The sequence below is a fragment of the Fusarium subglutinans genome, assembly GCF_013396075.1.
Source record: "Fusarium subglutinans strain NRRL 66333 chromosome Unknown NRRL66333_c0000381, whole genome shotgun sequence".
Taxonomy (NCBI): domain Eukaryota; kingdom Fungi; phylum Ascomycota; class Sordariomycetes; order Hypocreales; family Nectriaceae; genus Fusarium; species Fusarium subglutinans.
In genome coordinates, this window is record NW_023502444.1 from 1 (window position 1) to 23,273 (window position 23,273).

The following is a 23,273-nucleotide window of genomic DNA, read 5'->3' on the forward strand; positions in this document are numbered from 1 at the left end:
TATAGTAACTATAAGTAATTAAAAGAAAAATATAAGGTATATATAATATAAGCACTTCTTTTATTTAGGTTATAATACTAATATAGCTACTAAGGGCTATAGGCAGTATTTATATTACTTAATTAAGGCAGTAATTACACTACTAAGGTAAATAAACCTTTACTAATATTAAGTTTTAAGATACTAGCCTGCTATAAGGGCCTTACTATTTAAGCTATTATATAAAAGTTAAAATCTTAATAGCCTTATAAGGCTAATACTAATAGAAAAAAAAAAAGGTTTTAAGTTAAATACCCTGCCTTAACTTTTCTATAAACTTAAACTATTTCTTATTTTACTAAATATACTAGGTAATTTAGTATAAACTATTAATTTTAATATTAATAAACACAGAAATGTAAAGTTAGCAATTACGTAAAATATTCTTAACAAAGACAAGAGAGGCTCCTGGCAAAAGCTGTGAAATGCTGTCTTTACAAAACGGGGAACAGTTTAGGCAACAAAGGGCAATTACTAACAACAGTCAAGATGTTTCCAGGATCCAAAACCCATTTCAATAACCACCAGGCTTTATAACGCTGTCTTTATAAGTAAACTAACCTCGTCCCCAAACTATACCAAGCCTCGATATGAACCCATCCTTGGACTCGCCATAAAATCCTCTGCATGTCCATCTAGCATTGCCACCAAAATTCGGAGCCCGCTCCACAACCTGACCAACGTCCACCGTAACTCTCATATCTCCCTCCCCCAGGTAGCGTAGCGTCGAGACATCAAGGGGCCATGCCGCCTGCTCGCCCTTCTTTCTAGCCAGGTCAGCGCGAATGAACTCAACGGCATCCAAAAATCCTGGGCCACCCGCCGATATCCGGCCAGCAGTCAGTTTGGCGACAATTAAGGGCGACGCTCCATCGCACTTCCATACCTCACGGCCAAAGTTGCCGTAAATGACTTCCTGTCCGTTGGTGTACGTCGTTTTTAGCCCAGTAAGTTTACCCCATTCGAGGCAAAAGCAATGGTCTTGACGACCCAGTCGATATCTATCCCATCGAGTGCGTTGAAGGGCTCGGATATATCGTCAACCGATGCGGCCCCGCCGGCAACATTTCTAGAAGTAGCGGCGGCGGTAGCTCCAAGGATAAAGTAGAAAGGAAAGCTTGCGAAGTTCTTCAGATGTTTGAAGCGCTTCACGTTAGCCTGGAGACTTTTGCCCAGGCTCAGGTACGATTTACAGATTTGCACGGATAACGGGGCGGCAGGAAGAGGCACGAAGGTATCCTTAGACCAGATGATGCCCAGGGTGCAGGGAGTACCAGCGGGATGCTCGGTAGAGCTATTTGCAGAGAAGCTGAAGAAGCCTGGGAGAGACCACTGGGCTCCCTCGGGGCGGAGGAAAGTCGTCACCTTTGAATCAGGACCTACGGTTAATGTCGATGGTGCCGAACTCCCCTGAGGAACGACGGTGTCAAAGACATTACAATATGATGTGACAAAGGTAATAGATGTTATGACCGTCTCTGCGCTCCTCATTTCCTCCCGAACCACGACTTCGACGATGATCTCAGAGCCATCCGAGGCCAAATTCCACTGATGAGTCGCTGGCCCTTCACAGCTGCCATGGGACTTTTCCACTCCCTTAGCGTACTTGAGGCGGATACCGCCCACAGTTTGGTCTTTTAACCACACCATAATTTTGTCGGGGCGGAACGTGGCATCGATGGTTTCTAGATCGTTGACTAAGGTTGCACTCGAATGCACGGCCCTTTCTCCAACGAGACCGGCACATCCATGCATGAGGTAATCCTCAGCCTTCCAAGAGCAGCGCTGAACCGAGTTTTGCAGCCGTAGGTCTTGTTGACCCAATGACTCTTTGAAGAGGTAGACGGGGGGTAGCGCATCGTCGTCCTGAGAGGGGGCTACGTAGCCAAGCAGTAAGGCCGCATTGGGGTCCTTTAAGCGAAGCCTGGCGCTCTCCGGAGACAGCGAGCGAACGACGGGGAGTAGTTGCTCGAAAACTAGTGGATTGAGGAAGAACGAGTCACGCCTGGTGTCTGTCGCAAGCTTGGGGCTCCTAGCCACTAGGTCTACTTCATTGACAATCTTGGCCATTTCGAAGCGGCAGACCTTGCGAGCGTGTATCAGCCCAGCAAACGCCGGGCTAAAGACTGGGAACTGAATACTGTCCTCTTTCTCATCTTCATCCTCTTCGTTGACGTAGTTGCTCTGTCGAATAACTAGAGTCTGCTGCTGCGTCGCCTCCTGGGAGGTAGCCTAGTTAGAGGCCCGTTTAAGCTTGAAGGACTTGGCTTCTGCTTCAGCGGCGGGCAGGGCTTTGATCTTAGAAAGGGCGTGAATACCCTCTCCAGGGCGACCAGTCTCGATAGTTGCGCGATTTCCCTTGAGCTCGTAGGTAGCATGTGAGATCTGCTTCCACACGGCCTTGTAGTCCATGTTGTGATCGAGGAGGGCATTAGTGTAGATCCCTGCACTTTTGTAGTCAAGAAGCGAGAAACCATCCTTCTTCATCTGAAAGTCGGTCAAGGATGTGTACTTGGTCAGGATAGCGTACGTCCGCTGGGGAGTAACGGCGACAAGATCAGGCAATGCCGCGGCTGCCTTCTTGAGAGACTCTATGCCCTAGTCCACAGTTAGATCTTTAATGGAGCCTCTACCGCTTCATTGATGGTTGTCTCGGTGCTTTTGCTGAGCTTGTTCTTCTCCATGCTGAAATCAGCCTCAATCTTGCCGCTGATAGTAGGGGTAGACATTTCAGCCTCAAGCCCAGCCTTGATCTAAAAGATCTTAGACTTGTGGTGCACCTTGATCGAGATGACGGCATTAAGTTCTCCATCTTCTTCCCACCCAGAGATGAAGCAGTCCTGCGACAAGTTAGCTGGGTTGTCAATTCCAATGGATTCGTCAGGACACAACTTACGCCATACACTTCGGAGCACTCCTCCTTCTTCACCTTGCTGATCTTGATGAAAATGCAGTACTCAGGCGGCTCATGGATTTGGTTGGTCACCTTGACCTGAAGGTGGAAATTGATATCACTATACTAAAACTTATCGCTGTCGACGTAGGAGTCGTTGGCCTTACGATGGTGGCTGTCTTGATGGAAAGAGACCCGGAAATGTTCATGGCGTCAGTCACATCACTGGTCTTGTCCACGAAGTGTGATGAACACGTCACGATTTGCGGCTTCGCCTGGGATGTATGTTAGATATCTTTCACCTGGAACTCGACCTTACAGAACGCGGAACTGACCCATGGCATTATTTGGGAAGACGTAGGTGGCCTATTGCCCTGTGGTTGAGGCCGATAGTCGGCTGGCGTGAGGTCGCTCGCCCCATCATCGGCTTCATCTATCCGGGTTGTGGACTGTGGACTGTATGTTGCCAGCGGAAGGACTGCTCTGCCAAGACAGACCTGTTGTGTATAGCTGTTGAACCTTTGGCCCAACCGCATAGAGTTGTTGTAGGTGGCTAGTTCCTTCTGCTTAAGTAAGTCAGCTTTTGACTTAAGCATTGTCGCATGTGATCAATACTAGGAAGGCATTTGGATAGGTGCGACTTGCAAACGGGTCAGCTTCTTAACCCAGGCGCCAAGGCCCAGACCATTCTGAAAGCAGGAGAAAGGGAAACAACACGCATCACATTGTTATGTTGAGTTCCTCTCTTGATAATCAGTTGAGATCCATCGCCTAAGTATCTCGGTTGTTGGCGGTATATCTCACTTCACATCTAGGTCTATCCATTATCATCTGCCAATTTCATCTCCATTTACCAACGTTTCATCATGCAAAGGAGGAGTCAGGTCAGAATTCCACATGATACCATTTGGAAGAGAGATTTCGACGTTTGTAGCGGGTCTCACGAGACGGCCAAAGTCTACAGAGTTGTCTCCAAGAGGGACGTACCGTGAAAAAGCAGCTGATGTGTTGGACAAGGTTGAGTTTATGATCAAAGAAGAGGGAGAGGATAATGCTCTCGCTTCGTTGCAGTCAGATGCTTACTATGTTCACATCAAAGCCCGGGGCACCGAAGGTACTTTTATTCTCGTAGGATCTACACTACATTCGAAGCCGGGAGGCCCATCCGCTGAAATCTTTGATGGTCTTGTCCCTGTTGCTTTCCTGATCCCTCGCGGAGAACGTGGTGGACTGGCAGAACATTGAAGAGTAAGTCTTACACAGCACATACTCCTCCCAGATTCATTTACATAGGAGTCGACTGATTTTCAACCTTCAAGATGGAAGAAAAGAACATAAAAAAGGGCCAGGGCCGAAGCCGAGCACCAACCTTCCGACAGGATGCAGACAATTCATAACGACCAACAACAGAGAGCTCCTACGGCCCCTGTACGCCGCAAGATAACCGAAAAGGATTTCATTCAGAACTGGGGACACTTTTGGTATGAATTGGATGATGCTATATTCACGGTATCCGGAGCTGAATGTTAGATTCCTACTCGAGATTTTCATGGTCAACTAGGGTTTCGTACGCTAGGACCTATCGGTAGCAATCGTGCGTTCCTAAACTCGAAAGTCGGCGAAAAGTTTAGAAACGACTGGCGTGACCTTTTGGAGGAAACTTGGCAAAAGAGAACGCTTCCGACTCAGTCCCAACTACCACGATGGGCGCGCATTCCATGGAAGGACGACCTCAAAATTGTCTACAACAAAGATCACATAAGGAAATACCACGGAGGACTCGAAAATCGCTTTCTTAAGTAGTGCTCTGATAAGGTGATCAAGGAAAGGAAAAAGGATATCGATCTACTGAACAAACAGCACAAGAAAAAAACAAAGGCCAATCTGGAGAATGAACAAGACAATGACACCAAGTCTAACCTTGCAAAGATTTTTCATATACTGGAGAAAAAGATCGAGGACAATGAAGCTTCGGATATTCATGTTGATGAAAAAATAGCAGTGCCCAAACAAAGCAGTCAACTATGTACCGACAAAGACGGGAAGGATTGGTGCAATGTAAGCAGGCATTTACTATGCAGCAGATGCAGCAGCTGAATTAATTTAGCTATCGAGTAACCCCTTCGACCTATACGACTTTTACGTGTCTGAAGATGACTGGAACTGTTACATGAACAGCCTTGCGGCCGATATGAAGTTTAAGGCTACGCTAGTTCCTCGACTACATTCCCCTTATGTGGCTTTTCTTACGACGCCAAGCCAAGAGGTGGAAGTGGTCCAAGGTGCCTACGGAGCCTTTCTAGAAGCTACCAGGCCCCCAAAGCCTGCAGATGAAGAAGCCAGGGTTAATCACGTAAAGCAGCTCGCCGGTAACCTCAAGTTGAAGTCTTGGCATAAGCACGCACATGTCGCGGATTTGGATGATAATCAGATTTTCAAGCAGTGTGCAAGAGGTGTCAGATTTCAGAGCAGTCTCAACTACCGCAAGATCGAAGTAGCGGCGGGTGAAAGAGACCCTAAGTACGATCAAAAAGCCATTATGGGTAACCAATCTGCATCCAAGGTACTTATATTGTTGAATTGCGTGTAAAGTGTTACTCATATGATCGGAAACTAATCAGGTTGCATCTTCGCTCGGGTGGAAACATAACAACGATCTGACCTTTATTAACGAACATGACCGCTATGGAATCAACTGGAAAGCGGCTTTTACATTGCAGAGGTTTGTCATGCCCTTCGCTATGAACCTAATAGTACAGAAACTTACTAGCATAGCATCCAGTAACTACATCTTCGCGCCTATTCCTAGGGAGGCCACCTTGATTCAAAAGAATATCAAGGAGTCACGAGCCAAAACCCACTTAATCTCGTTCTGGGAACGTCAAAGGCAAACTTGTTGATGGTCCGATTAGTAATGTCCCGTCAAACCCATGCTTTTTGATTCGAAAGGGAGGCTAACCTAGGCTTGTGTAAGGATAAGCTATGAGAAAGCATGGCAGAATCTGTTTATTTTCGAGCATGAGTTGAAGAGCCTACTGGAAGGACGTAACCCTCCAGCCGGCCAGCTGTGGATTCGAACCAACTGTCCTACAGCCACTGATACAGATAATTCCGAAATTTCAGAGAAGCAGGCATCAGGCGGTTGGGGCAGCCTCGACGTCGTCGAGGAAGAGCAGTACCAAACGAACTCGAAAAACACAACTACGCAAGCTGGCAAATTTACCCGGACATCTGTGACTATTGACAACAGTTGCACAATCTCACAGCAAAGTACCCATGGATTGCTCATTCGATCGCCTATCGCCTCAGCATGGACACCCACTCATATGTCCTGAATCGTTCAGGGGCTACCAAGGGTATTAGGTTCTATCCTTTTGGGCGATCGTTCTACCACCGGGCCGAGAGCCTCCTTGATAGTATTCTATTTGCTGAGCTCAAGGAATTTGCACGATCTAGAGTTACGGACACTCTGGGCAATAGTCAAGCTGACAAAACGAAGGAGAAGGTCTTTGGAAAGCGCAACATGCCACCAGATGGGAACTCAAACACGAAATGGACAGGAGACAATCAGGGTGGAAATCTACCGCCGGGAGGAAGTACCAAGAACCAAAACAAATCTGGAAACGATGGCCTCAATAAGGACAGGGATGACATGGCGGAGTACGGGAACCCAGTAACCACATATACCATGCCTATCGCAATGGACGACTACTAAACAGGAAGCGGTGTCAAAAAGGCAACGAAATACAAGCCGGTGTAAGGGAGAGAGCCAAAACCACGCGATACCACCGGTAATGGCAACACGACAACAGACCTAGATACAGGCGAATTTGAGCCGCTGGGTAAGAAAGTGAATGTCGAAGGAAGGGGCGCCGACCTGCGAGCGAGATATGATGTAGAGCGAGAAAGGCAGCAGAGCTATTCTGTACTCAAGTGGAACTTTGAGGCGTTGCGGGCTAATGAAAAGACATCCAAAAGCCAGGAAGTCAAGCCCAAGCTTCCAGACGGCAAGCGAGCGCCTCCATCAGAGATGAAACAGAATCGGGTCATTCGTCAGCTTGAAGTACACCCAGACTACATTTCCAACGATGGCATCACCATGTCCATGGCCGCAGTCACACTGCAACACCAGAGAGAGATAAAGGACAGGTACAAGAGCCACATATCTGGATTTGCAACAGGCAGGCAGAACTTCTTGGATGATTCATTGGGTGCCATCCAGACTCATCAGAGCGCGTATACTTCGCAAAACGAGTCACGGGGCGGGGGTAGCGAAGCCAACCTCGGAAACTACCATTTTGGGCTTTCTTAGAACTACGGGTTGAACAATATCCAATATGAAGAGTTTGAGTGGATTAAGAGAAAGAATAGATGGTATGATTGAGAAGTAGGATATTTTGTTAGTTATTAGGCAAGATAAACGTAAGATAATTATGTTAATAACTAAGATGCTAGCCTGTATAAGTTTAACTAAATTTGCTATTTTTTAGGCTGATATTAAAATTAGTTAATATTAAGTTTTTTATTTTATCCACTATCAACTATACTCCTCAACATACTAAGATTACGCGAGCGGTTCGGTATTGACCATTCTAATACTGTCCAATCAACACTACGCGATCGAATACTGTACACTTTGGTACTGTTGGCTCTGGGGAGCTACTAGTCTAGCGACTGGAGCACTGTAGCTCTTCGGGCAGTTGCGTATTTAGAGAAAGTCGTGGTGGATCGCCTCGATGACATTTGTTGGTGATGGTACTGAGCTTAGATATTATGCTTAGTTTACACTCCGTTTGCGATAGAGCCTTGAATTTATGTAAAGCTGGGCGCTGTCACCGCGTCCCTTATAAGCCCAGTCGAAAATCCGATATCGGACGTGTTTATCCGTATTTCGATGGCAACACAGTATTCTGTCTTGGCGTTCTGCGCATGGGTGATTGGGCTTGAGCTTCGTCTGCCTAGGAGACGGACATCTCCGGAAGACGAGATCTTTGCTAAGCTAGGCGGGGGCTGGCTAAAGGAGACGATGCGCTGAGTCGTTGCATATATCGGTCCCTAGGCATATAGACAGCGAGTTCAGGGCCACGAGGCAGTTCGAAGACGTCTCTAAAGCCGGATCGCGGGGACAGGTAGAATTGATTGGAGCAGGTCAACATAGATGTTAAATACAAACTGTTGAGAAGTCATAAATGTACCAGGCTTAACCTGCGGCTGCCAACACTTTCAGTAACTCGGGGCATACGATTTTCTCGAATTCGATATTTTCTCTGCCACAGTATTCATTATAAACCTCAAGCAGGAGACTTTCTTTGCCACTCCAGTCCCGCATTCCCGTTTCTTCGACACGGGCCAGACCTGACAATCCCGCCGCCTATCATATCATCCGGACTAAGCTGTCGACGAGCAAAATGATCGACTCTATCCTGTTGACTCCAGCTCTTGTTATTACACTTTTTATGTTGCTGTTCATTGTTGGTTGTCGAAACCATGTCTTCCAAAGTTGGCTTCGTTCTGTACCTATTGCATACGACCAGGCATGTCTTACTCACTACATCTGTTCACTCCCAACGCACGTGGTCCTGAGGGGAATTCGCATAGAATGCTGATACGTACTAGGATACTACGTCATCGGCATTAATATGTAACTGTGACTCATTGGACTTGCAGCAGAGCAGCCAGATGCCTGACCCCGTAACTCTGCGCACAACGGTGTTCAGACTGTTACCACTATCAATCACTTTACACAGTCGTAATGATGACCGGGGTCACTAAAAAGCCACTTACAACTAGGCTCTTGAACGTTGATCCACTGCGCTTCCTACTGAGAGGGCCAGTTGCAGGTGAGGCCGGTGACCACATAGCGGCAGATGTCCTGTATAATAGCCTTGATCCACAGTCGGATTTGGCCCAGGAGGATGAAACGCGAACTTCAATAGTCTTGTGTGCCTCAGGAAGACTTTGGCATTGTGTAAATACTCTTGAACCTGCTCTCTGAATACGTCATGGGCATGGCGAAGACCGCAGCTCGACAAGCCAAAAGGCACACCATTTCAAATTTCAGATGAAGTGTTCAACGCCGCTAAAAGGCTCGCCTGCTTCTGCGAGAACACAATGATTGAACCATCGCTCTTCAACTACTATCCGATACCAGAGCGGCCGGCCACAACGAAGAAAAAGGGAGGACTGGTGCACTAGGCCACGAAGTGGGCATGATAGTAAGATTACGAAACAGTCAAATGTCCAATCATCACGTATGCAGTGGTTTAGTTGTATTGACAGTGAGGTTGGACGACTCGCCGTGGCTGGAATCAACCTCACGGTCTTTGGATGCCTCAACCCATGGATAGGGAATAGGGACGGAGCAATGACCGATCATGTTTTGGCACACGGCTGCCCTGTGATGGTTCATTATGTGTTGACTTCGGGTCTGTAGCAGGCCGTTATAATCACAGAGGCAGGGACTCCCGATGATATGTCGAGTGGTGTACTTACAGCCACTTAGAAACCGACCGCCCTCTGGTAATTATTCACTTAGTCGACTCATCCACAACTATTGTGCTTCTGCACTCCTCGACTAATCGATCAACTCTGTCTTTTAGTATTGTGAGGAGGCCAACTTTGTATCGACAAGTTGAGCCCCAATCCATGCTTGTATTCCTCTACGATCCTCTATCTTCTCCTCGCAGTAGCTAACATGCTCTCTCATTATGTCCTATTGAACAGAGTGTGTTATTAACTATACTTACTCCATTGCATTGACGTTCTCTGCAAAGTCCTGCTCCAAGCCTTCCATCAATACACCCATGTCCCGGTTCATGATTTCAAGGCCCGCCAGGTTAACCTTGCACTGGCAAATTAACATTTCCAGCCTCGCGCTGCGCGCTGTACCATGATCTGCACGGGTCTGAAGAACTATTAACTGCCTTTATAATGCAGACTCGGCTACAGGGTTAACCCATCTCAAGGATCGCACATTCTCAAGAGAAGTGGTCAGCCTCTCCAGCTCCTAATCAAGCGTATTGTCTGGGTTCAAGGCTAGGGACTCTAGCACAGCCACAATCTCAGTTATCAGCATCTGATGAGAACGACATCCGGATAAAAAGTCGACAAGGCTGTCGGCAGTTGACCTCATATGGGTTTCGGATCGTTGTCTCTCCGTGCGTACCCAGTCGCTATACTCAGAGGCAGGAAGACTTGCCGGACGAGGCTCCACAGTGCCCATGTCAATGATGGGTTCCTCGGCCAGCTCGGGAGGCACTAGACTCAGGTTGCCGTCAGGCTCATCTTGATCGATGAGCATTGCGGCCAAGACACGGTGCCAGATACCATAATTGCAGTTGGTGGTCGGAGGCAGAGGTCGTGAAGCCAGGGTGTAGAGGCCATTGACGATCACAGCAACGCCGCAATCATCCGTGTTGACTTGCCGAGGGGCAGAATAGCGTACCGGCTGACACAGCGGCAAAAATATTGTAGTCAAGTCCAAGGATGAGACCTTGGCAAACCTGATTGATGCGCTCGGGCAGGCTAGGCATGTCGTGTCCAGGCATTGAATTGTAGTAGAGAACCGATTTGTCGGTTGCACGCAGTACAACCAAGATCCAGTGCGCGTTGCATCGAATAGGAACGAGGACCAACAAGTCAGATCCAGAGGCCGAAAGAAGATGGGTCACAGCGTTATTGACGGGAGCTCTATCAATGAGCAACGCATCGATGGATTTAGCATCGAGTGGGCGCAGAGAAGAGAAGAGTTCCAAGAGTTTAGCGATGGCAGCGTCATTGAGCTAAGCGCCATCCGTAATGCGACCGATGGTGTCGGCGTTGAGTTCCGACTCCATGTTGCTCAAGTCGAGGTCATCAACGGTGATAGCTATATGGCCACCGTTGCTAACCGGGGCCATTTCGAACGATGCGTCGTCGTAGTTGATCTCCTGGAGAGTGCTGGCGCCGATGTCCAGTTCATATTTATGAGCGGGTTCATGGGTAGAGCTTGAGTGATGAGCACGTGGCAGCTCAATGTCACCGAAAGACAAGCTGGGAGCTGGAGCTGGAGATGAAGCTGGACCGAAACTTTGACCGAGAAATGGAGACTGAGACCGACATAGAGTGGGATCTGAGCAGCGTACAGGAGATGGGAGCCGACCCGGGCTTGGGCTTGGACTTGGATCGGGTGCGGATGCTGGTCCTGTTGCTGGGAGGATCCCCGATCCCTCAGGGAGACAGGTACCGCTCTGTGTTTGAAGACGACTAATTATATACGTCTCAGTAGTTTGGATGTTGCGCCTCGTAAATGGCCAGTTGTATAATGGTCCACCGGAAACAAAGAGAGCAGGAAGCGGGTGTTCGGCGTCGAGAATGGCCGTTGTAGTCGAGCGTATCTGGTAAAGAGTTCCCAGCGCTATTGTCGCTTCATGGCACCTGTCTGGCAACTAGCCTCGGCGGCATCCTCACAGGCCATCGAGTTCGGCGACCAATCTGCGTCGATATTCCTTGGGTTGCGATGTCTCAACCTGAGACCGCGATGTCAAAATGCGGTAACGGGGAGGTGCGTTGGAGGCCATGATTGGACATGGACCGCTGAGAAGAACGGGGGGAGACGGCGCTGCGTGTACTGTCACGAAGTCGGGTGAGGCTGCGTGCATGAAGGCCACAAGAAATGCGACAGAGCTAACATGTCAAGGAAGTTGGTGATTGGCGTTGGCGCACGCGCTTCAATTGCAACGCGAAATCACGTGTCGACTGGGTTCTGGGTGCCTTTGAGATGACATTCCACTATTAAAAAGATCAGGGATTCCAAATTTCATGTACCATAATCTCGAGGACATTACAATTTTGTTGTGTTGAGAGGACAGATTAGCGCATTAGGCCATAGTTGTAACACGCTTTCGTTGTAGGTCCAGGGCACAACCCTCTCGGGGAGCCACGAATGGCAGAGCTGCTGGCAGGAGTCCTTCAACATCAGTATGGACTGGATCAAACAGAGACCCTTGGACGAGTAAATGGAGCTCATTCCAGGTTCTAATGACATATGTTCCTAGTGATTGCTTCCTTTACATCGGAGATGGCCGAAAAAGGTGAGATTGGCGGAACCGCTTACATTCCCCAAACGTCGCCTGAAGCAATAGCAGGTCACATGCTGGGATACTTGAAGGACGGGAAGTGGGCGAAGATTGACATTCGCAACGACTAGCCAGCGTCAAGACTACCTCAGCCGAAATTGCAGGGAGAAAGAAGGGAATGAGCTCGTATACATGCCCGCCGGCGCGGGAAATACACAAATAGACATTGAAGTAATTGACGAAATTGAGTGATAGCATGGTCTTGGAGGACGCGGTTGGGTTTGAGCACGTCGCACAGAGTTTCAGCATCTTTCGACGAGCGATTTGATACCCAGAAAGTACCAAGTATTCAACTATTATCACATGTATATATATCATAGTTATCCCTGGCCGTTGTACCACTATCTTCTACCCTCTCTTGTTCGATTGGTCCAAAGGAGCCGCTACCTCGGACTCTTCCTCTATAGCTCTTTGATGAAACGTGGAGTGCGCGCGAATGCGTGGGCCAAAGCGGTAAAAGACAAAAGGCAAAGGTGCCAGAGCCACTGAAATAAAGCCCAAGACAGAGGTCGCCCAGGCAGCACCCAGTTTGTTGAACATTTGATGGGAAAAGAGGGGAAACCCTGCTCCGAACAGAGACCTGAGAATCGCATTGGCGGCGAGTGCACTGGCAGCGTACTTTCCGTAGCAGTCAATGAGGTACGATGTTATACCCAATGACAGAACCACAAAGCCTATACCGAAAGGAATACCTGAGATGATACAGCTCGCCCAGTGGATGGACGGGTCAGCTGTCCACGCAAACCAGAATAGTCCTAGCGGGACCAGCCATGACAGCAAGATCAAATGCGGCAGCCGAGCTTCGGGTCTAGGCCCGCCTAGCTTTTTGACATAAATCGCATAAACGCGGTTGATGTATGGTGATGCTGCTGTGGCAATAGCCATTCCAGCTCCAATACCTAAAGTCAAATTCTTAGAAGGGCTCCTTTATGCAGACGAACGAACCAAACAAATTGCATATTTACCTAAAAAGCTGAGACCCGAGATACCCGTGTTCCAATGCCTAGTTTGCTGAAAGACAAATGGGTACGCGGTGAAGTCAAGGTACAATATGCCGTAAATAAAAGCCATGTAAAGCGATAACAGGAACAAAATAGGCTCAGTTAGAAACATGACGGTTGGTCTAGTGATGTTGGTCCAGAGCATGACGATTAATTCCTGGTGTGACTCTTGAATGCCATGTTTTCGTGCTTTCGTTTGCAGCAGCCTTGGCGCATAAGTTTCAGGGAGAAACACAACCATGATGATATACACGAGGCCGCTCAGAATGGACACTAGCCAGAAGTTCCTGGAGAACATATCAGTATAAATGAATATATATATATTAGGCAGCAAAGGCGCATAGCTCAGTTGCAGTGCAGGCCTACCATCTCCACTTTTAAAGGTCACATTAGTCAAATTTAGCCCAGCCAGGACCGAGTGTCGCATTCAGGGTCACTCACAGATGCGTATTCAGTCAAGAATCCACCAACAATGGGCGCAACGACTGGGCCTAGGAAACTCGCTGCAGTAAACAAGGCGAGAGGAACAGACCGATGACTTGGCGGCCACAAGTCAGTCAAAGAGCCACCCGAGTTGGTTACTGTTCGTCCCATATCTCCCATTAGCAAGCGACATCCATGTATTGTCAACAAAATGAGCCGCAGCAGCAGTAGCTAGCTTGCTTGCTTACCAGTAGGTGAACCGAAGAAGCCACTCAAGAGGCGAAAGACTAGGAGGGCGGCGACGTTGGGAGACAGGGCACAGCCAATATTGAACAACACAAAGAGTAATAATGTGCTTCGATACACGGGGTTCCGACCGTAAGTTTCCGACATCGGTGCAAAGATAAGGGGACCTGTGCCGAAGCCAAGCAGGAATGTGGTGACACCCAGGGTTGCGACAATGTTAGAGCAGTTCAAGTCCTGAGATATGGCTGGGATGGCGGCTGTATAGATAGATGAACAAAAGGCAATGGTGGCAGTCATGAATACCACTATAAGAAATCATCAACTCGATTGACTGCTATTGCTGTCTTGTTGTACTGACCAATGATGGTGCAGGTCCATCTGCGTGCGGGAGAGAAGTTCAAAGGGTTCTCATCGTGGTCTAAAGCAATGCTTCCTGTTGTTGTTTGCCCATTGCTCTGGTCTGACGACATAATGAATGCTCTTGAACGCTAGGGATCGATTTCTAAAAGGAAGTGAGTGGTGACTAGTGGGACGACTGTAATGTTACAAAACGGCCGATGAGACACCTGCTGGGAAGGTTTTTCCGATGATATGAGATGCTGTATTTGAATGGCGACTGCTCTGCGATGAGATTAATTAGTTGAAAGTGTTAGGGGGGAGACTGAGATTCTGTCCGGCACCCATAAGACTTGTGGGTCCCAATGACGTGACAGCCAACCAGTATCCGTACATCTGCTTGTATTAGCTGACCGTTTCTATTTGCGGCCTGTTATTGGTCTAGCGCTGGACCCACAGCCCTTCGGGGGCTCAAGGAGATATGTGGAAAGAGAAAAGGGAAAGGGGGATGTACCTGTTGGCTCGAGTCGGGGGAGGGGAGAACGGGTAGCATATCCGTACATGCCTCCTAGAAGCATAAGAGACCCACTCTAGTAAATGACAAAGTGTCATTCCCTTGCCGCCTCGGCCCGAAGTTAAGTCCCCGAAGCATGGAAACGCGAGGCCTACAGGCCGTTGCGTTACTGATTCCCGGTAATTATCCTCAGGTATGTGGAGTTTTGGTACACAGGGTTTACATGCTTTTTTCCTGTCAGGCAAACATCTGACCAACGTTCCTAGTAACTCGAGTTAGCTTATTCAATCCAAGCCTGACACCCTGAGTTACAAGTCGGGAAAAAGGCCATGAGTTGAGGATAATACTATTAGGCTACACAGAGGGTGTAATTACACTAAGGAAGTATCTCAGGTTTAACATCTTTACACTAAGTTAAGCTACCAAGGTTCCTGCTTAAAACAAATTAGCTAGTAAAGTTTATAATACACAAGTATCTATTATTTCTTCCTTTAACGAATTTCTTAAGACCTAGGGTAAGTCCTTTAATCTTGTCTTAGCTAATTTATAAGTAATACCCCCTTACCTAATCAAGCTAGGCTAAGGATTTACGAGTTAACTTATTTAATTTAAATTCAATTGGCTAAATTGTAGGTAGTTATTGGGAACGTTGCATGTTACTTCAAAGTGTCTATTGCGAATCCCTGCTTGCTCTTCTACATACATACCAAAGCTTTGACTCCCGCCCCACTACAATATTGCGTGATATCCCCACATAAGCTCAAAAGATGTCGACATACTGCACGTTTAAATGCTTGGGAATAACACAAGCCTTGAACCTTCGGGAGCTAATGTCAGTCCTTTTTCCGAGACGCTTCTGATCTGCACTAAAGTATTCGCGGCCGAGAGCAACTAATCCCGGTTGGCCACTAGCCATATCCCCTGTCTCTTGCCGGACTGGATACCCTAGCAACTCGGCCGTCGTTCGCCATGCCGACTCAACGGCCCCGGCAATCTGCGAAAGGAAGGTCAATTGGATGGGCTTACAGTAGGCTCGGCAGCAGTCTAGCACTTACCCAAGTGTGATGTCTGGACAAGTGCTCCCCCACGAAGAAAATTTGTCCCTCGCGTGCTTTGGCAACATCGTGGAAACGAGAGAACTGACCGGGGAGGAACATGGCATCCCCCCCGCACCATTCCCCCGTCCACATGATGTCAAAGGCTTCAATGTACTGCTCGTATACATCAATGTCGGGGTCATCCGCGTAGTAAATGCTCAGATCATGCAGGCAAATCTTGATGCGCTCAGCCTGCGAAAGTCCGCTCCACTTGGCCGCATCTGACATCCAGCTGTACAGCAGCAACACACCGCTCCCATTGCTGCCCAGGTCATTCGATGGAAACACAATCCACCGGAAACGCAGATCTGTCGTGCTCTGGCCCCCAAAGCACGGGTTTCTGTCAGTTCGCTCCCAGAACCGGCTGCGAAAATGCATTCCCATCTTGTAGAGCGGCTCGTAGTGCGCACCCCGGATGGCCTGCTCCTTCATGAAGGACCACCTAGGCCGGTCCACTATACTGTGGACGGCCGCAGGGGGTATAGCAAGGACCACAGCGTCAAATGCCCTGGTAGTTGTTTGATGCAGGCCCTTGGCTGACAACTCGACGCGCCCATCGTCTAAATTGGTGATCCGATCTACTCGCGTATTGAGGCGGATGTTCTCAAAGCCAACAATGCAAGCTGCAGACTGAGTCATGCGTGACATGCCATCGCGAATTGTCACCCACTGGTGGAATCGTTAGTTGCCTTGCCGCTGATGTCAGCTCCATGGTGGCCGAGACTCACATCCTTAGTGTCAAAGTCGAGGTTCTGCATGATGATTTCGGTAAAGCTAAGATCATATTGGTTCGTCTGCGAACAGAAAAGCTCGACGAATTCAATTACTTCATGAGGCCATCCAGCAACAGAGCGTAAATAGGCACGAAAAGAGTACTCATCGTATTGCAGCAATTTCGCAAACCCGTCGTCGAAGTTCTGACGGAGTAACGTCAGCCATGGGATGACCACGCTGCCAAGGAGTTGCTGTGGGGTCTTGTTACGGAAGCCTGCGGGAAGATCCGCGGCGGCCGACCAGCGAGGATCTTGCAGTAGTCCCTTTTGACCCCTGAAAAACGACTTGTTATTGTCGTGTTCCAGGATATAGGGAATCAACTCGATCCGGCTCTCGGCGGGACCGTGCGTGTTCAAATAGCGTATCAGGTCAAAGACCATAGAATGAAGCGACGAGCGGGGAATTCTCATCGCTCCAGCCTCGAAGTATACGTCTTGCGATTTAGCTTGGGGAGTGAAACGATGAGTGTAGATACGGCCCCCTACACGGTCTGCTGCCTCGAATACAGTCACTCTGTGACCTTCTCGACGTAGCATGAGCCCGGTATAAAGGCCAGATATACCTGCACCTATAATACCGACGTGCATGATTGATGGATAAATCTTTGTTAAAGAGGGGTAATAGAAGGAAGGGGATGACGTTTCAAAGTTGTCTCTTTGCTGTTCTGCAGAAAGATTTGGTTCAGTACACGCCGCTCATCGAAAAGCCGAGGATTTGTAGCTTGATATACCTGAACAAGTTGCCGCTAAGCACGGTGGCGGTTAGGTATCTTCAGCACCAATCCTGTAGCCAATTCGAACTGCCCGAATCGTCTTATTCCAACCATAGTCGAATTAAACTTTAAGAAGGCAATCACACAATGATCCACGCATCTTGCAAAAGGGCGCATCCTTGTCCCGGACCCGCCTCCCTGATGCATGTAAATGCAGTAAATACTACTCTTCGTGTCAGCGAGCATGAAAAGAACTGCATTTTACCAGGCATTAAATCCAAACACAAGGCAGAAACGGGCCACATACGTGGCAAAACACTTGTTACTGGGCCGGAGAAGTAGGTGACCGGCATATCACAGCCGGCTAGATGCGTTCTATATTGCTGTCTGACTCAGATGAGCAAGTTTTACTCGGACCGTCAAGGCATCAAGGCTCCATTGCTCAACTGACGACATTGTAGAAACAAGGAAGAGAAGTTGGCTGACTCAAGCCTGCATTTCGGAAGGGTTGCATCTCATGATAGTTACCAATGAGCTCAGTAAGCAGCATTATCACCACCTTGACGATCGAGGGCAATGACGCGTCCTCAGTTTCCATTAACGACAAAGCCTCATGAAGAGTTCCTTGGCAGGGTCTCTGCTGAGTGTAACTACTGAGAACTATAAATATGTGGAAGACTGATCCCTATAGCTACGAGATCTGGGACAAGAACCAAAACGAAACAGCAATCTCAACAACTTATCTACACAGCTTCTTACTATCACAATACCTATTATTGCACTCTCTTAAAATAAGCCAAAATGCCTTCCACTAAGACTCCTCCCGTCATTGACTTCTCTGACTACCTGTCTGGGGACCAGAAGCGGATGGAGCATTGTGCGGCCCAGATCAGAGAGGCTTGCCTTACCCAGGGCTTCTTCCAGATCGTCAACCACGATATCCCTCTCAGTTTGCAGAAGGAGATGTTCAAAATCTCCAAGGAATTCTTCGACCTCCCTTTGGAGGAGAAGATGAAACTGGATAAATCCCTGGTAAGTAGCTATCTCACTTAGCAGCCGTGACTCTCTATGACGGATTTTGTCTAAATTCAAAACTAGAACTCGTACAACCGTGGCTATGAGGTCATGCACGGGCAGATGATTGAAGCCAACACTAAGCCGGACCTGAAAGAAGGCTACTACGTGTCGCGCGACCTGCCTCTTGACCACCCTCAAGTCAAGGCAGAGAAGTTCGCTCATGGACCCAATGTATGGCCAGAGGCCCTTGGCGAGCCCTTCCGCCGAACCTGCATGGACTACCTCCACCGCATCGTGAAGCTCACAGAGGAGGTTATGGGCGCCATGGCCATGAGTCTCGGCTATGACAAGAACTACTTTGACGAGTTCTGTACCGACCCTATGTGCTTCTACAAGCTGCTGCACTACCCTCCCCAGCCTGATGACGCACATGCTCTCCAGCGCGGTATGTTTTATCACCATTTTCCACTTCTCTTCGCACTCATGACCATCCCTTTCTTAATCCCACGTCCATATGATGCGCTGGCATATCTAATACGCTGCAGGTATTGGAGCCCACCGTGACTTTGGCGTTATCACGCTCCTCCTACAGGGTGATGTACCCGGGCTGGAGGTGTGGGACGACGAAGCCAAGGACTGGTACCCAGCACCTCCGGTAGAGGGCGCGTATGTGGTCAACATGGGGAACCTGTTCGAGCAGTGGACGAACGATGCTTACGTGTCTAATGTGCATCGTGTCATCAACCGCTCAGGCGAGGAGCGCTTTTCCATCCCCTTCAACTACAATGGTAACCCCGACTTTGTCATCCGCTGCATCGAGAGTTGCCGCAAGAGTAGCGAAGAGGAGAAGTACGCCCCTATCAGTGTCGAGGACTATGTTGTCCAGAAGTATAAAGATGTCTATGCCCGCGCTGGCGTCTATAAGAAGGAGACTTTTGCGCCCTCAGCTAAGCATGTAGTAGCTGCTTAGAAGTCTCTCTCACAATCCGGGAGCTTGCTTTAAGTTTTGTATCTCTTTTATGTATATAAGATCTACACTTATTTAGAGAATAAAACCTACATCCAACTTCCTCAAGCTCAATTTAGACATTGCGATCCGGTATCAGAACGCCTGTGGTGTAACGATAGAAAGAGTCCAAGATTGAAGAAGCATAAGCACAAAGTGAAAATTACCCAGGGTGATCAGCCCAACTACCGTTGTCGTGCTTCTTATACTGGTCTGAACTACGTTGATACTTCGTCATGGTTAATCCCGACTTATTCTCTCACAGCAGTAATATCGAAGGACGTCCATTACCACAATGGGCTTATCAGATACGTCGGGCTTAGGCCCGTGGACGGCTTCTTTCAGAGTAGAGGGAGTCAGATCAGTGATTTTGACGCCAAAACGCCCCCATCAAGATGTCCGCCATGTTGATGTATACTCAGGGCCATGGACATCTTTTCAATCGTGACAATGAAGCAAGATACACAACGAGATTGAATGGTGGAGGAAAATCATCCTCTATATTCCCGGAAATGAGGTCCCTTAATAAGAGTTTAGCATTCTTATAGATGAAAGCTTAGCCTTACAGGCCGTAGTCATCCCCATGGTTACGTTTTCTTGGTTTTGATGACGTTTAGCTGGCTGCTGACCTCTGATGCTGTGCTGCATTGACTGCTTTTCCCGGGTTTGAGGTAGACGCCTGTTCGATATCGTCCATGGGGAAAGCCGATGCTGGTATTATAAATTTGGAGTTGAACGGATGAGGAAGATCACATCAACAGATTAAATGGGATCTGTGTTAGCATCAATCTTTATGCGTCATCTGCCTGCTCTTATTACTTCTTCATAATAACCGAGAGTACGATGGACCCCATTTAAACGTCCTTAGTTGTTCCCAAGGGTCTCAAAAGTAATACCTGGTCTCCTCTCCTCCAAGGCACTGATGTACCAGCGGCTTCTATCAATTCAACAAATAATAAGAGTCACACGTCGTGGATAGAGAAATCGAGAAAGTGGCTCTCAGGGTTGCCATCTTTCCCATCTTCATAGCCGAGATTTGTAGCAGGCAGTAGTGTATATCGCTAAGGTTGTCCTCCGAGTATTCTGAGCGACAATGGTCTTGAGGTCAGAGGTACCCTTGACCAGCTCGTGGACCAAGGGACCTATTCACTTTTCTATTTAGCCTCTTGTATAAGTTCATCTGCCCCGACAGATGTAGGGTTACAGCACTGCAGACTGTAAGCAATGGACTTTTATTAAATTTTAAATAAAAGTAGGCTGCTGGGGATCTTATAGTCTAAAATAATAAAGGCATTTTATATTAAACAGAAAGAGCAAATTCCATGCTTTGGATCTAATATTAGCTCTCACCCTTGTGTATAGCTTATCTGTAACGACTAGCTAATTTGCACTAAAGTAAGTAAATAAATAAGGTTTAAGAGACCTTAAAAAGGTTAAGTTAAATTAGTTAAGTTAAGGCTAATTTATATTAGCCTTATATTAGATAAGGGAAACTAAGCTAAGATATATATAATTAGGTAAATCTAACCTGGAGATTTCCGAATATACCCCCTAGATAATTCTTAATTAATTGTAATTAAGTATTAGATAAGTAAATACTTAGGAATTAATATCTTAATCCTCCCTAGCTTAGAACCTAATTCTATATAAGTAATAAATAAAAAGTCATAGCTAGAGTATAAAAGAAACTATAATATATATAGAAGTAAAAGGAATTACTATAAGTTACTCTGTAATGCAAATCCTAAACTTAGGGCACTTAGGCTATAGCTACTATTATTATGCCTTTTTATAAAATCTATTTTTCTTTTTCTTTTTTCTTTTTTTATATATTATAATATAACTATAATAGTTAGTCTTACTTACTAGCCTTATGCCTTATCTTTCTTCCTTAATTAAAGCTATTACTAGCTTTAGTTATTTATTTTATATACTAATACTTTAATTTAGTCTTTCTTTTCTTATTGTACTATAAGCCTTAGTTATACCTCTAAGAATAGTTATCCTTAAACTTTTTATACTTTTATAGCTTATAAGGTAAGTCTTATTATCTTATATATCTTCTCTTACCTTTATTTAATTAAATATACCTTTAATATCTTACTTCTTGCTTTAAAATACTAAAGCTGCTTATTAGGTATATACTGCTATAGCTTGTATAGTAAAGGCAGTCTTAAGTTATCCTTTTGCTAGTAATAATAATAATAATAATAAGGATAATAATAACTTTATAACTTTCTTTTCTAAAGAATCCTCCTTTAAAGACAAAGAGAATAAGTCCTTTAATAATAATTAGATTACTATAACTCCTATGCTTTACTGCAGAGTTCCCTCCTGTACTAGAATGTCCTTTGCCTTAGATAATGTTTTAAATACTCCTTGCTATATATTAAAAGCTTTAACTTTTAAGTTATATAATAATAGTAGTGTTTACTATACTATAAAGAACCCTTCCTTTAGTTAGAAGCCTGCTTAATATTCTTATTTCCTTTATAAGGGATATATACTAAGCTTTCTTATAGAAAAGAGTTCCTTAGATTAGTGCTAGACCTACTATAACTTTAATAAGTATAAGAGATATTAGGTCCCTAAGTACTTTTATAAGTAAGTATATATTTATTTCTTTATTACCTTTTTTACTTTAATTAGCTAATTAATATATAGTTATAATAGAGCTTTCTTAATAGTTAACTATATAGTTAATCTTACTCTTAAGCTTAAGCTTAAGAAAGAAAGCCTTACTAAGAAGGAGATTAAGTATCTTAAGACTATATGTATTTTAATATAATTATGCTTTTATAGCTAACCTCTTATTATAATAAGAGCTTTACTATACTAAGTATATAGTTAGGGAATTAATTAATACTTTATATACTAAGTCTATGTATCCTAAAGGCCCTTACTACTTTGCTTTCTTAGCCTTTTTACGCTTAGGGCATATCTCTGGTTCTATGCCTTAGCTTCCTTACTCTGCCTTTTAGGAATTATATAAGTAAATAAACTTAGCTATTTCTTAGCCTAGTCCTTTTACTATAATTTCTGCTTAGGTTAAGCTTAAGTATAAAGAGGTATATAATACTATAAAAAGATAGGCTTCTGTATCTTAGGCTAAGGGTTAAACTATTATTCTGGATAGTAATAAAAATAAGGATTAGTAGTTAGTTACTTTAGGTTATATATTAGGTATAACTTTATATAGTTACTTTATATTAGGCTAATTTAGTAAATTGCTTTAGGGATCCTAAATAGACTTAAATATCTAGGCTATTTACTGCTAGTAAGTAGAATTAGTTAAATAAAATTAATTATAATTTTAGTATAATTATACTTTTAAACCGTTTCCTCCTTATTAGTAATTTATTATAATATATTTAGTAGTAAATAAAAGCATTTAAACTGCTATTTTATAAGTGCCTTAGTTAGCCTATTAGTAGGTATTTTATTAGTTTTAAGGTATATTATATTAAATAACTTTTTCTTAAACTCCTACTTAAGCCATATATTATATATATCTATATATTATAAGCAAGTAGTAATTCTTATGCTTACTTATTACTAAATAGATCGTTTGCTAATTATTATAGTAAATATCTTATAGAGTCTTAGGGTTAAATTAAAGGTCCTTAAAGAGGCATTTTATTTTTATTATCTCTTTAGTAGCCTATTTAAGGGCAAGGAGTTTAGCTTTAGTAGTTAAAGTTATTACTATTACTTACCTTAAGGCTTTCCAAATAACTAACTAGTCCTTTAAATAAACTAATTAAATATCCCTGTAATAACTTTCTTATTTCTAGGTTATTAGTAAAGGAAGTATTTAAAGTAATTATTATTACCTAAGTCTTATTATACCTCCTATATATAATATAGTAAAAGTATATAAGATATAGGTAGTAAATAACTTAATTTACTGTAAGATAATACTATTTACTTAGATTAGTAAGGAATCTAGAGAGGTAGCCTGTAGTATATACTATATTAGGCCTAATTATAATTACAGTATATAGAATTAAACCTATTTTCTCTTAGTAAAGCTTAATCTTTTCCTTTATTACTTAGTCTTTACGTTTTTTATATTTTAGTAGTAAAATTAAAATTACTA

At 45.3% G+C, this 23,273-nt stretch overlaps 8 protein-coding genes across 8 annotated transcripts; 3 read left to right on the forward strand and 5 right to left on the reverse strand.

The window, feature by feature from the left end:
* Positions 1 to 595: 595 nt before the first annotated feature.
* FSUBG_13702 (uncharacterized protein) lies at positions 596 to 3,528 on the reverse strand (the record flags this gene model as incomplete). Its single annotated transcript, XM_036678622.1, has 8 exons — positions 596 to 955; positions 997 to 2,234; positions 2,358 to 2,637; positions 2,820 to 2,879; positions 2,936 to 3,058; positions 3,100 to 3,207; positions 3,268 to 3,381; positions 3,430 to 3,528. The coding sequence occupies 8 exons, from the start codon at positions 3,526 to 3,528 to the stop codon at positions 596 to 598; spliced, it is 2,382 nt and encodes a 793-aa protein (XP_036530826.1).
* Positions 3,529 to 3,829: 301 nt separating this feature from the next.
* On the forward strand, positions 3,830 to 4,177 carry FSUBG_13703 (uncharacterized protein; the record flags this gene model as incomplete). Its single annotated transcript, XM_036678623.1, has 1 exon — positions 3,830 to 4,177. One exon carries the CDS (start codon positions 3,830 to 3,832, stop codon positions 4,175 to 4,177), a length of 348 nt encoding a protein of 115 aa, XP_036530827.1.
* Positions 4,178 to 4,312: 135 nt separating this feature from the next.
* On the forward strand, positions 4,313 to 7,244 carry FSUBG_13704 (uncharacterized protein; the record flags this gene model as incomplete). The annotated part of the gene is made up of 9 exons (XM_036678624.1): positions 4,313 to 4,441; positions 4,736 to 4,990; positions 5,040 to 5,495; positions 5,554 to 5,654; positions 5,703 to 5,774; positions 5,907 to 6,202; positions 6,277 to 6,605; positions 6,652 to 6,688; positions 6,745 to 7,244. The coding sequence occupies 9 exons, from the start codon at positions 4,313 to 4,315 to the stop codon at positions 7,242 to 7,244; spliced, it is 2,175 nt and encodes a 724-aa protein (XP_036530828.1).
* A 2,694-nt stretch (positions 7,245 to 9,938) lies between these two features.
* Positions 9,939 to 10,464, reverse strand: FSUBG_13705 (Ulp1 protease family; the record flags this gene model as incomplete). The annotated part of the gene is made up of 2 exons (XM_036678625.1): positions 9,939 to 10,379; positions 10,435 to 10,464. 2 exons carry the CDS (start codon positions 10,462 to 10,464, stop codon positions 9,939 to 9,941), a joined length of 471 nt encoding a protein of 156 aa, XP_036530829.1.
* A 249-nt stretch (positions 10,465 to 10,713) lies between these two features.
* Positions 10,714 to 11,490, reverse strand: FSUBG_13706 (uncharacterized protein; the record flags this gene model as incomplete). The annotated part of the gene is made up of 2 exons (XM_036678626.1): positions 10,714 to 11,307; positions 11,440 to 11,490. 2 exons carry the CDS (start codon positions 11,488 to 11,490, stop codon positions 10,714 to 10,716), a joined length of 645 nt encoding a protein of 214 aa, XP_036530830.1.
* Positions 11,491 to 12,396: 906 nt separating this feature from the next.
* FSUBG_13707 (major facilitator superfamily transporter) lies at positions 12,397 to 14,188 on the reverse strand (the record flags this gene model as incomplete). Its single annotated transcript, XM_036678627.1, has 6 exons — positions 12,397 to 12,947; positions 13,014 to 13,336; positions 13,416 to 13,423; positions 13,491 to 13,630; positions 13,721 to 14,023; positions 14,077 to 14,188. 6 exons carry the CDS (start codon positions 14,186 to 14,188, stop codon positions 12,397 to 12,399), a joined length of 1,437 nt encoding a protein of 478 aa, XP_036530831.1.
* A 1,140-nt stretch (positions 14,189 to 15,328) lies between these two features.
* FSUBG_13708 (amino acid oxidase) lies at positions 15,329 to 17,026 on the reverse strand (the record flags this gene model as incomplete). Its single annotated transcript, XM_036678628.1, has 3 exons — positions 15,329 to 15,562; positions 15,624 to 16,334; positions 16,394 to 17,026. The coding sequence occupies 3 exons, from the start codon at positions 17,024 to 17,026 to the stop codon at positions 15,329 to 15,331; spliced, it is 1,578 nt and encodes a 525-aa protein (XP_036530832.1).
* A 926-nt stretch (positions 17,027 to 17,952) lies between these two features.
* Positions 17,953 to 19,138, forward strand: FSUBG_13709 (Oxoglutarate iron-dependent oxygenase; the record flags this gene model as incomplete). Its single annotated transcript, XM_036678629.1, has 3 exons — positions 17,953 to 18,183; positions 18,250 to 18,613; positions 18,714 to 19,138. The coding sequence occupies 3 exons, from the start codon at positions 17,953 to 17,955 to the stop codon at positions 19,136 to 19,138; spliced, it is 1,020 nt and encodes a 339-aa protein (XP_036530833.1).
* Between the last annotated feature and the right edge of the window lie 4,135 nt (positions 19,139 to 23,273).